Source organism: Poromitra crassiceps, assembly GCF_964638095.1.
Source record: "Poromitra crassiceps genome assembly, chromosome: 18".
Taxonomy (NCBI): domain Eukaryota; kingdom Metazoa; phylum Chordata; class Actinopteri; order Beryciformes; family Melamphaidae; genus Poromitra; species Poromitra crassiceps.
Genome location: NC_139636.1, coordinates 10,639,299 through 10,651,032, shown reverse-complemented (window position 1 = coordinate 10,651,032; position 11,734 = coordinate 10,639,299). Strand labels below are relative to the sequence as shown.

The window sequence follows — 11,734 nt, the reverse complement described above, 5'->3', positions numbered from 1 at the left end:
AGAAATGTTTTTTATGTACAGTCATTTGTATTCACGGAGCATGATGCTACTATGCATACCAATCGAAAACATCAATTTCTGAGGTTTTGAGTTCTTGAGGTTTTATCACTAGTGTCTGATCAACCTAGGCCTGCTATCATACCCGGGTGCTAGTAAGCCTGCTATCATACCCAGGTGCTAGTAAGCCTGCTATCATACCCAGGTGCTAGTAAGCCTGCTATCATACCCAGGTGCTAGTAAACAGACATGGAAAAGACCTGAATGTAAATAAATCCAAGATGTTTATTGCTGCAGCACATACATAGTAGCGTATGGTTCAAACCTATAGTTCCATGTACAGTAAGTAGCTCATGCTGGAACCAACGTTCACTGTGACAGCTAATAGTTTAATAATTGGTTTATTATCAGTCCATGCACTTTGCCCATTTGTGGCAACAGTCCATCAAATTCCTGCTCCAAGGCACGACTTTTTCCTCTCAGGTTCCTCATCGCCTACTAGCAGACCAGAGGCATCATTTTCTCTTTGCGCAAACCAGGACGACCCATTGAGATGCCTAAACGCCAACAAGGAGCCATTGTTCAGCAACAACAGTATCCAGTCAGGTTTTTCCAGTCAGATCCTGATTGATGGCTTTGTACAATTTAACAAAGGACTCTGCCCAAATATCCCTTTGTTGTTCAGAGGTGGACTCGACCATCTGCTGGGCGGTGTACACCATGGTCAACATCGTACGCTCAAAGTCTTCCTGATGCAGGTGACCAATATGTTTTGAAAGCTCAGACGTCAGCCTGCGTATGTCTGTCAGCTTCCTGGGCACTATGTCCTCAAAGATGACCTCCAGGTTTTTTGTCTTTCGGAGGGAGGCCAGCTCAGCGTCTTTCACTGAGAACTTTCCACTGTCTCCAAAATGTACGCCCGCCAGGAGGATCTATACATGATGGGGGAGGGGGGGAAGGAAATTATCATCAATATTCACTCTCTGTGTTATTACTGTTTCCCATTGAGTAACATTTGAAAAAGCTTTGTTTTCTTGCCTCACCTCGAAAAGTAGGTGAACATCATCTAAGGACTTGTGGAAGGTGGGGTTCATCAGTGTTGCCGTCCCTCTCTTTATTCTGACTGCAGCTGGAAACAGCGCTAATTAGGTGAGAGAGGGAGAGAGAGAGAGAGCATGTGAAACAGGGCTAATAGGTGAGAGAGGGGTGAGAGAGAGAGACTAATAGGTAAAGGGAGAGAGAGAGAGTGTGTGACGAGCCATGAAAAGCATATAGCCTGATAAACCAGCCAGTCACCTGAACTCACATTTAATTTCCTTCTACCAGACCGTCTGGCCTCAAGCTTTCACATAGTGTTTGCAGTGGGCGGGAGTTGGGTGGGTGTACTTGCCTTGACAGACAACTCCTTCAGCCAATCAGTGTTGGATCCACTCAAATCCAAATCCACAGAGAAACTCCGCTGTTGCATACTCCTGTACTTGTTTAACTGTTGTTACTAAGTCTATTTCTGCAAGTTGTGCACTTTACGGCTGTTTAAACTTGACGAACGTTGACGTTACTCCTCGAGGTGGGCAAGCACGGAGGCAGCCAGTATCGTTTTCCCAGCGGCATTCCTGATTGGCCGGTTAAGATGTCAACTACGAGGCGGCGGGTCGCTGATTGGCCTGGTCTGGTAGAACAGCAAGGCAAGTACAGTTACCTGAGCAAACTGCTGTTTCCAGCTTTCCCCAAATGTTTTATCGTGTGATTCACTGTCTGCTGCACAGCGAAAAGCTCTTGGATCTGCAGTGATTCCCCGAGACAAGCGAGTAACCTGCTCTAAAGCTCGCAGTGCTTTGATACGTGATGCGTGCCGCTGCCATAAATAACAGCAGTTGGTTTTTACAAGTGTTGTGTTCTGGCACATGTGAGGCCCAGACCAGGACAGACTGTGGTCAGTCACACCGCGCAGCACGCCATTCATTTCCTCCCATCTGCAGGCGATGAGATGTGACCTCCAGCTTCAAAAGCAGAGTGAAGAATCAAAGGCAGAGCAGCACATGGGCTCTACCATGGCCTCCAGAGGCAGAGCAGCACATGGGCTCTACTAGGGCCTGCAGATGCTTTTTGCAGCATTGCGCTTAAAGGAACACTCTGCCCATTTTCAACCAGCTTTGTATCATTAGAACATCAGTAGTATATCAGAAAACTGTAAACTGTTTTGAAGTCTGTCATTTAATTTGACAGTTATTGAGTGTTAAAGTGTGGACCAGTGACATCACTGGTCCACACTAACTCAAATTAATAACTCATTAACTCAAATCAACTCTCAATAACTGTCAAACTAGATGAATGATGAATAGTTTGACAGTTATTGAGAGTTGATTTGAGTTAATGAGTTATTAATTTGAGTTAGTGTGGACCAGTGATGTCACTGGTCGACACTTTAACACTCAATAACTGTCAAATTAAATGACAGACTTCAAAACCGTTTACAGTTTTCTGATATACTACTGATGTTCTAATGATACAAAGCTGGTTGAAAATGGGCGGAGTGTTCCTTTAACCTCATGCTTCAGATGGGTGTTGACCACCACAACAAATGCGATCTGGATGATCTGGTCACAGAGAGACGTCGGGGGGAAAAACCTTTCGCCTTACTTGTCTTATGATTGGAGCACGAGGAGCGCTAACCATCATGACCAATGTTGGGCTGAAATTGAGTAATTAGTTACAGTTACAGTTACTAGTTACTTCTCTCAAAAAGTAATTTAATTCCTTTACACACATTACTGCATAATAATAATAATGAGTTACTAAGGAAATAACTTGTTACTTTTTTCTGCTTCGATTCTCTTATTAATGCAGAAATTATTTTAGTGTCACTGTGACATACTGTCAAATTTTATCTACTACCACAAAAAGTAGTGGAATTGGAGTAAGTAGTTACTTAGTGTAACAAGTTACTTAGTGACTAGTTACTCCCAACACTGATCATGACTAAGCATAGATTCAAATAACCCCCCCCCCCCCCTTCCTATGCCCCCACACAAAACTATTTTCACTGACAATGCACTTCAAGATTGCATGGGCTATACAGTAGGATGATAAGCAGAGCAGATGAGAAAGAAAATATGGATAGAAGGGGGAACCAGATTGTGGCAGAAGTCTTTGGACTGTTTTCACTTACTGTTCAGTAACTCCACTACATCCAGCTCTCCTCCCACACAAGCAAGTGCCAAGATTCTTTCCTTGCTGGTTTTATTTTAACGTTGTTCAAATCTGGAGCCCATGAAAGTTAATTTTCATATGCTATAGAGATATGCTTCCAGGTAACAGCGCAGTTGAAAAGGTGACCAGATGGCGGTGTAGACGTGCAGACAGAGACAGGACAGACAGGCATACAATCAATGCTTAGATAGACTATACCATGCTTAGAGAGTATAGCAGACCCATGCAGAACTTAAGTTTCAAATATTTTCCTTTTGACTCAAGTGGACACTTCCCTGCCTTGCACTGTATGTTATTGCGAGAGGTTGGACTAACCATTACACCAACTGATTGAGCCAGCCTACTCCTTCACTCCACACCCTGCACCATCTGCTGTTCGTGGCAGCTCTGACAAGTGCAATGAGATGATGCCGTTTTAATAGACTTGTGCATGAGCAAATCACCCACGCAGGTCCGCCATGATGTTAAGATAATGGCCTCCATTAATCTCAGCTCAATAAGGCCATGTGGAACGGAGACTCAGGAATTCTCCTTGTTTTTGATGAGCCCTCCAAATCATGAAGTCAATCTATATTCCGTACCAACCACTGATCATGAAACCAACGACTTATCCAACACCAACAAACCTAACTTTCCCTCCAAAAGGTCCCATTACCTCCATGGAGATGCAGTGTTTAAGTGTGCCTGCATTTAGAAATGTTGACCTTATTTGATATTCCAAGGTGCAATCATACTTTTTCATTCATGGCCATTTCTGCTGAAATCAAGGAATAGAACCTTATGAGATTGTTTTAACTTGCGTGTTTTGACGGCCTCAAATGACAAAGAGATGTTAACTGTTTGATAAATATTACCCAAAAGTCATGTGACGTGACATCAGCAGACTGCACCTATCAACAGATCAACCAACCCAGCTGGTCTGTGATGCTTGATACAAAAGGAAAGCAAAGGGAGAGAGGGGAAAAGATATTTTGTTGCTGAGTCCAGCTGGGCTCTCTGCTGCTGTTTAGTTTCCAGTTTTATCTTAGAGGACATGAAACATTTGATCATGTGACTCTCTAGTTCATTTGCATTTCACCTCAGACAAGACAGTACACGGCTTTCAAGTCTGGAATTGACCTATTTGCTAGAAAGATGAACAACATTTCACCTTTTTGCCAACGAGGGCGCTGCCCTAGTGACATGATGTCACTAGGTTGACAGTAGTAAGGATTTTAAAGGTTTTGATGAATCAACACAACCACAATCCAAGTCAGAAACACAACAGCATTATGCTGTGAGCCTGTTAGAATTCCAAATCCTTACTACCAACACACTAGCCTGTACTCCACTGTACTGTATGTCAACCTAGTGACATCATCAAGCAGCGCCCTAGTTGGTGAAAAGGTGTTAATTAAATGTAATTTTTTCTAGCAAATCTAGGTAAATTTTAGACTGTTCCTGGCTTGTTTGAGGTGAAATGCAAATGAACTAGTCACATGATCAAATGTTTGTTAAGTTGCCATTCGTCACTTCCTGTGGATGGAGAAGTGACCATATGTGACACGACACCAGAATTTAATTTGGCCGAATCAAGTCAAGCTTTAATCTAATAGGACGAATCATCAGCGTGACATCACAATCCCCCAGAAATGCAGAATCCCCCAGCAGTTAACTACGGTAGTATGAGTTGTGCCAAAATAAACGTTAATATCTCAAAAACTATACATCACATCGCCGTTTGTTTAAAAAATGCTTATCGGCTGATCCCTCATATAGCCACGTTCCCTCATATAGCCACGTTCCCTCTATTGCAGCCCCACTTCATAATTCAGGCTGATGAGACAAGTGTCTTTTTAAATAGACGGTAAATCTCAGTGTTGCCAACATTCCTGAAAGTCAAAGCATTGCTGTATAATGAGATTGCCCAAGACAGCAGGGTTGTTGACCTGCTATCATCTCTGCATTCCATTGTCTGTTTGTATGTTTTAGTGAGCTCCAGGGCTTTTTCAAATAACCAAATCATCTTTCAATTGGCAAAACCTAAAAATATCAGACAAGGGAAATTGCCTGCCTAGCAGTTCTGCATATCTCTGCAGTCTGCTTTTCATTCTCTTGAGCAATATCAACGTCCTCACAGATCGTTTTGGACCCTACTGTAGCCATTGTTTTCCTATTGGAAACAGGTGCGGATGACATCTGAACCATGTAGCAATCTGAGCATGAAACTGAAATGCATCTTTAAAGATACTCTATGTAACATTGAAGTCTATATTGGGTAAAATGAGCAACATATTTAGGAGCAGCTCAATTGGACATTGACATCTGGAGCTCTAGATTGTGTTTGTATCGTAGCTTAATTCAATTCCATTCCACTTTGATTGATATCCTGTCAAACATCAAAGAGAGAGAGAGAGAGGGGGGGGGGGGGCACTGTCCTCTCCACTCTCCTCTGTCTGCTGTCAGACGTGGACTGCAGAGCAACTGAATTGACCAGATAACAAACATCAATGTCACATCAGCATTCCTCGCTTTGACCCTAAACAAACACAAGTGGTCAGACGTGTCACCCAGGAGGACTCCACTCATCCCAGGGGCTTGTGAGGCTCTTCTGTAACAGAGCTGAACAGTCACGTGACACCTCTTGCCCCCAGAGGTGAGTTTCCCATTCGTTTTCTCCATAGACATTTCGAATAAGTCCTTATATAACGAGTTTTAAGGCTGGAACCAAGTCAACCTGTGACCTACTGAATTATGAGTGACCATAAAACATTTCAGTTGGAGCAAAAAGAAAAAATAACATCCCAGTCTTTTCCGGGGGAAGAGATGCTGTTCAGTTCTATAGATGTTGACAACCAGGCTGACGTACTGTAAGAGCTGCTGCTGGTACCTGTCTCTGTACAGAACAACACCAACATGGATGCATCGTATAGTGATTGTGGACCGAGATCAGATCAGAGTGTGATTGATCATTGATTAATCATCCTGTGACACACATAACAGCTATCTAAACTAACTTAGACAACATTAGACGACCAGCTGCCCTTTAGCATACGCTAACAATAAGAAGAAAAAACACTGTAGCTCTTCACAGCAGGGTGGCATTGCGTGCACAGAGAGGTGTTGTTTGAGCTCTAGCAGCTCAGACTAAATACATTTGGACATCCAATACATGATGTAATAATTCATTACACTTTCTGGAGTATGCGTGTCGTTTTCAAATGTGTTTTCATCAAAATCTCAGTGCTGATTGGAAAGGGAATAACAGATGAGCTCATCATCTGGCTCAATATGACAATAAGGGGCTGGTAGCGTGAAAGCGTAGCTCAGAAACATGTGGGCAAAGAGTGTCAAACAAAACCTGACAAAACCGGAATGATGACGGTAGTTTGCTATCATTTCTGAGAGTTTATTAATACAACATGCAGAGCAGATGCATTCATGATCAAATTTCCCATCTTTAACATTCATTCTTCTGAATGTCTTTTCCTATTTTCTCACATTTGTGGGTGCAAACAAATAGCCTTCGCTTCATGAAAACTCTCCCTATCTTCATTGTTCTTACTCAATCAAATTAAATGTGCTTTATTGGCATGTATGTAATAATAATAACACAATTGCCAAAGCGTTTCAGGGAAATCAACAAAATATATAACTGATCTAACAACAAAGTAAACAGTGGATACATGAGTAAATAGGACAGAATCAGTTCATCAGGTAATGATACTGATACAGCAACAAGGTAATAACTCTTACAATACACAATTATACTATTATACTACTATAAATGACAGCAATATTATTACCAATACATACAGTGTTAGAATGATATAACACAGTGATAAGTAAAACAGGTACGATTTATCTCTCTCACACACACACACACACACACACACACACACACACAGAGAACGACACTGCATTCAGCATGTTTATAGTGATGGAGTTCAGCCTTACCTTTGGCCCGCCGCTGTGTGGCTCCCATCTTGATAAAGCAGTAGATCACAGATAGGAGAGCAAATAGGATCCTGCAGGGCAGCATGGTGGCTCAGGGACTGTCAGCAGTCTGCTCAGAGTCTCTGCTCACACTGTGTCTGATAGTGCTCAGAGTCTCTGCTCACACTGTCAGATAGTGCTCAGAGTCTCTGCTCACACTGTCAGATATAGTGCTCAGAGTCTCTGCTCACACTGTCAGATATAGTGCTCAGAGTCTCTGCTCACACTGTCAGATATAGTGCTCAGAGTCTCTGCTCACACTGTCAGATATAGTGCTCAGAGTCTCTGCTCACACTGTCAGATAGTGCTCAGAGTCTCTGCTCACACTGTCAGATATAGTGCTCAGAGTCTCTGCTCACACTGTCAGATATAGTGCTCAGAGTCTCTGCTCACACTGTCAGATATAGTGCTCAGAGTCTCTGCTCACACTGTCAGATAGTGCTCAGAGTCTCTGCTCACACTGTCAGATATAGTGCTCAGAGTCTCTGCTCACACTGTCAGATATAGTGCTCAGAGTCTCTGCTCACACTGTCAGATATAGTGCTCAGAGTCTCTGCTCACACTGTCAGATATAGTGCTCAGAGTCTCTGCTCACACTGTCAGATAGTGCTCAGTGGCTTCAGACCACCCATCTTCCACATCTCTTCCCTCCCTCTACTTGGAATGTGTTGCTTCACACTCTGCAGTGCTGTTACACCTCCATCATCCTCTCTCAGGTCTGCCCTCTCTCCCTCCCCTCCCTACCTACAGTACCACTCCCCAGTCTCTCTCTCTCTCTCTCTCTCTCTCTCTCTCTCACACACACACACACACACACACACACACACTCTCTCTGTCTCTCTCTCACTCACACACACACACACACACACACACACACACACTCACTCACTCTCTCTCTCTCTCTCTCACACACACACACACACACACACTCTCTGTCTCTCTCTCTCTCACACACACACACACACACACACACACACTCTCTCTGTGTCTCTCTCACACACACACACACACACACACACTCCCCAGTCTCTCTCTCTCACTCTCTCTCTCTCTCTCTCTCTCACACACACACACACTCTGTCTCTCTCTCTCTCTCTCTCTCACACACACACTCACTCACTCACTCACTCTCTCTCTCTCTCTCTCTCTCTCTCTGGCCACAGCTGACTGCCAGCCTTTTAATGTGTGCAGCTGGTTGTCAGTCATCAGGTTCAGGTTCAGTTACATTGACTCCTTTTGCCAACCACATTTGCAGTTGTACTGGCACGTCTTCTTCGTCCTCATCTTCATCATTCAGATTCTGACAGATTAATTTTAATATCCGCTAAGTAATCAGATTACAAATGAGGATTTTTTGCCTTAGTGCAATCATCATCAGTATCATATCAATATCATATCATATCATCATCAGTCGCAGGAGCAATTCTCATATATTTTCTTGTCCCCTTTGCCTTCCTCCTAATTTTCCTCTTCATCCTACTGCTCCTTACAGGACACAAATTGATATGCAGTTGAAATAATCTAGTCTTGAATAAAATGATACCCATGCTGCTGTATATCCATACTAGTGTACGTACATGAACACATTAACCTGTCAAAGTGCAACTCATCAGTCCAGTACAAGTCCACTTTTCAGTTGGACTGTTTGGATAATTTGGTTGCAACCAGTAACATGGAAACTCAGTCATCATTCGCTGCCTCCAAGTCCTCCATCATTGCCATATGTTCAACCATAACAGCAGATTTTTCATGTGAAACATCTTGACGCATGCCTTTTCACTTTCTTTCAAAAATGCCTTGAGGACAAAATTCACTTTATTCTGACCTGACTTTTGTGGCTTCAAGATGTGGGTTCAAGAACTCAATGGGTGAGAGCCCACATTCACTGCTCCTCTGAGACCACAATTTATGGTCACAGTTAGTTACAGCAGCAGCAGCAGAGTCCCTCAGAGGGTTGGGGTGTGTGTGTGTGTTGGTGCCAGGATGGTCCACCAGGCACCAGCTCAGAGGTTCACACTACCAACACAAACCCCAGCTAAGTGATCACTTCTCATTAGGCAATGCACCCCGCCAACGCTCTGCCAAGAAAAGATGCAGAAACCACAAAGAAAGGCTCTGTTCGCTGGTTGGCAAGGTCCACTCTCCAAATGGCCAGAGAACAGTTAGTGCAACCACATAAAACATATTTTATTTATTCCATTTGTTTTAACACACTGTTTTAACAAATCTATTCCAGTTGGGCATAAAATGAAGAAAGCCCTTGGCCAGTGGAGTGGATACAATCAGTACAATTTTTCTATCATCTCGCCAATGACTCTGGTCTTCTGTAGCTACCTCACGTGTTTCTGTGGCAGTCAGACACAGACTATAAGATGTTGGTGTAGAGCAGGGGTGGGCAATTATTTTTCTTGGGGGGCCACATGATAAACCCAGATTGTTGCCGGGGGCCAAAATAATGTCATGCCGTAACTCAAATTTTATCACTAGATTAAATCATAGAAAACATACTGTGCACTTATTCTCCAGTATTTATTATATTGAAAATCACTCCAAACAAGCCAATTTAGCTCATAGGTCGTTTTAGCTTTGCCTTGGACCTCCGGGGCCAGGCAGAACCATCATGAGGGCCGGGTCTGGCCCCCGGGCCGCATAATGCTCAGGTCTGGTGTAGAGGACTGTAGCCTTTGTGGAACCTCTAAGAATTAGAACACAATAAGTTAACATAATTGTTATTTAAATTTACAAGAAAATGTTATTCAATGACTTTCCTTTCTTGGTCTGGTGTTCTCACTGAGCATCTCAGAGCCGAGGCAGTTTGTGTGTTCTCTGAGTAAAGCCTGATATCTAAGGGGCCGGGGCTAATGTCCACCAGTTCCAGAACAGATGTGGTACGGCTGCGAACAGACCCAGACTCATGTCATCTGTCAGACGCATGCGGGATCCGACAAAAATAGAACAGGTGCATATTTTTTCCATACCGCATGTATTGCTCGATTCCTAGGCGCTCGATTCCTAGGCCCTGCAGCATGCATACGCAACTCGGCCGCTGCGCGGCCTCGCCAGCCCTGCAGCTCGACTGCTGTGCGGGCTCACGTGCTCTTATGACATCACTGATGATGTCACAACAACTTCATGATGACATCACAATTGCTCTTATGACATCACTGATCATCTCATCATAACTAAGATGTGTCATGTCATGGTTATGACAGTGTCATATTAGTCTTTTGCACACCTCTTCAAATAAAGTGTTAGCAGTTACACTTTAAGTCTACAGCCCTTGAGTGGTTACAATTCCTTCTGCTGCACGGTGGATGCCAAATATTATCCCCATCTCAAGAAGCCTTGTCAAAAAAAGAAGACAAAAACCTGGCAATGCTGAAGAGAGTAATTAAGGCATGAGGGGGACAGGACCTGCTATATATGCCTGTAACAGAGGGGGTTAGGTTACACAACAGAATTGGACTTGCTATATGCCTGTAACAGAGGGGGTTAGGTTACACAACAGAACAGGAAAAGTGTCCACATGGTTCAGAGGAATGTTGGGAATGCTGCTGCCTCCACGTGTACTGACAAGAAATAGGAACATCGATCATTATTTCTCCCATATTAGCTTCTCTGCACTGGCTTCCCGTCAAATCCAGAATCAAATTTTAAATCCTTGGCTGGGAGGCAGAGCCTTCAGGCTCCTCTTCCTTGGAAGTTGCGAGGAATCATCTTCCAGTCTCTGTCCGGGAGGCAGACACCCTCTCCACCTTTAAGAGTAGACCCACAACTTTCCTCTTTGATAAAGCTTATAGTTAGGGAATGGCTCACCAACCCCTAGTTACTGTATGCTGCTATATAGCCTTAGAGACTGCCGGGTGATTTTTTGTGTGGACACACTGAGCCCTATCTGTCTTCATGTCCCATTCATGCATGTTGCTGACTTGGCTTCTTTGCCGGAGTCTTTGTGTCTCTCTCATTCCTGCAGGGGTTATGGATGTGGACGCAGGCCTTGATCCCGATCCTGATATATGAGTGGGAACTGGGAAGAGATCCACTTCTTCTTTCTCTTCTTCTAATGGCTTTCCGGCAGACTGGATTGCCTTGCGGCACATTGCTGCCTATCACAGAATATTACACAAATTCCAGACTCGCTCTACTATTCGTACATGTACAGTACATGTTCACACCAGAGCTGGGCAGACAGAAGGCATGTTTGAAATATTCCCAAAAGTTGCGGTGTGCTTGATTTAACTCAACTTATGTTTGGAGTGAAAGTGCAGGTGCCGAACGTACATCTAAAGCCGATTAAATCAAGCGTACCTCGAACCTTTTTCTTATGTCTTCTGTCCAGATCCGGGTTGAATCGCCAAGAGTAGGTTTGTTTGGGAAGAGAGAGACTTAGGGACAATGTCAAGGGGCTATGGTCAGAAATCAATATTTTATGGTATTTCGTATCGGTGATGTGGGAGATTACTTGAGAATCCATTAGAAAGCAGTCTATTCTGCTGTAGGATTGGTGGACATGGGAGTAAAATTAGTATTCTTTATCAGTAGGGTGATGAAC

The 11,734-nt window shown here is 43.6% G+C and overlaps 1 protein-coding gene across 1 annotated transcript; it reads right to left on the bottom strand.

The window, feature by feature from the left end:
• Positions 1 to 262: 262 nt before the first annotated feature.
• LOC310792729 (protein FAM180A) lies at positions 263 to 7,521 on the bottom strand. The gene is made up of 3 exons (XM_083654458.1): positions 7,144 to 7,521; positions 1,041 to 1,138; positions 263 to 929 (listed from the first exon to the last, which is right to left on the bottom strand). The coding sequence occupies exons 1-3, from the start codon at positions 7,226 to 7,228 to the stop codon at positions 600 to 602; spliced, it is 513 nt and encodes a 170-aa protein (XP_083510584.1). The 5' UTR covers positions 7,229 to 7,521; the 3' UTR covers positions 263 to 599.
• Positions 7,522 to 11,734: the final 4,213 nt, after the last annotated feature.

What these genes read in the sequence shown, in the direction of transcription:
- LOC310792729 (XM_083654458.1), bottom strand. Translation starts at nt 7,228, where the DNA reads ATGCTGCCCTGCAGGATCCTATTTGCTCTCCTATCTGTGATCTACTGC. An exon ending in CACACAGCGGCGGGCCAAAG is followed by an intron (nt 1,139 to 7,143) that starts GTAAGGCTGAAC and finishes TCACCTAATTAG; the next exon opens with CGCTGTTTCCAGCTGCAGTC. An exon ending in ATGTTCACCTACTTTTCGAG is followed by an intron (nt 930 to 1,040) that starts GTGAGGCAAGAA and finishes CATCATGTATAG; the next exon opens with ATCCTCCTGGCGGGCGTACA.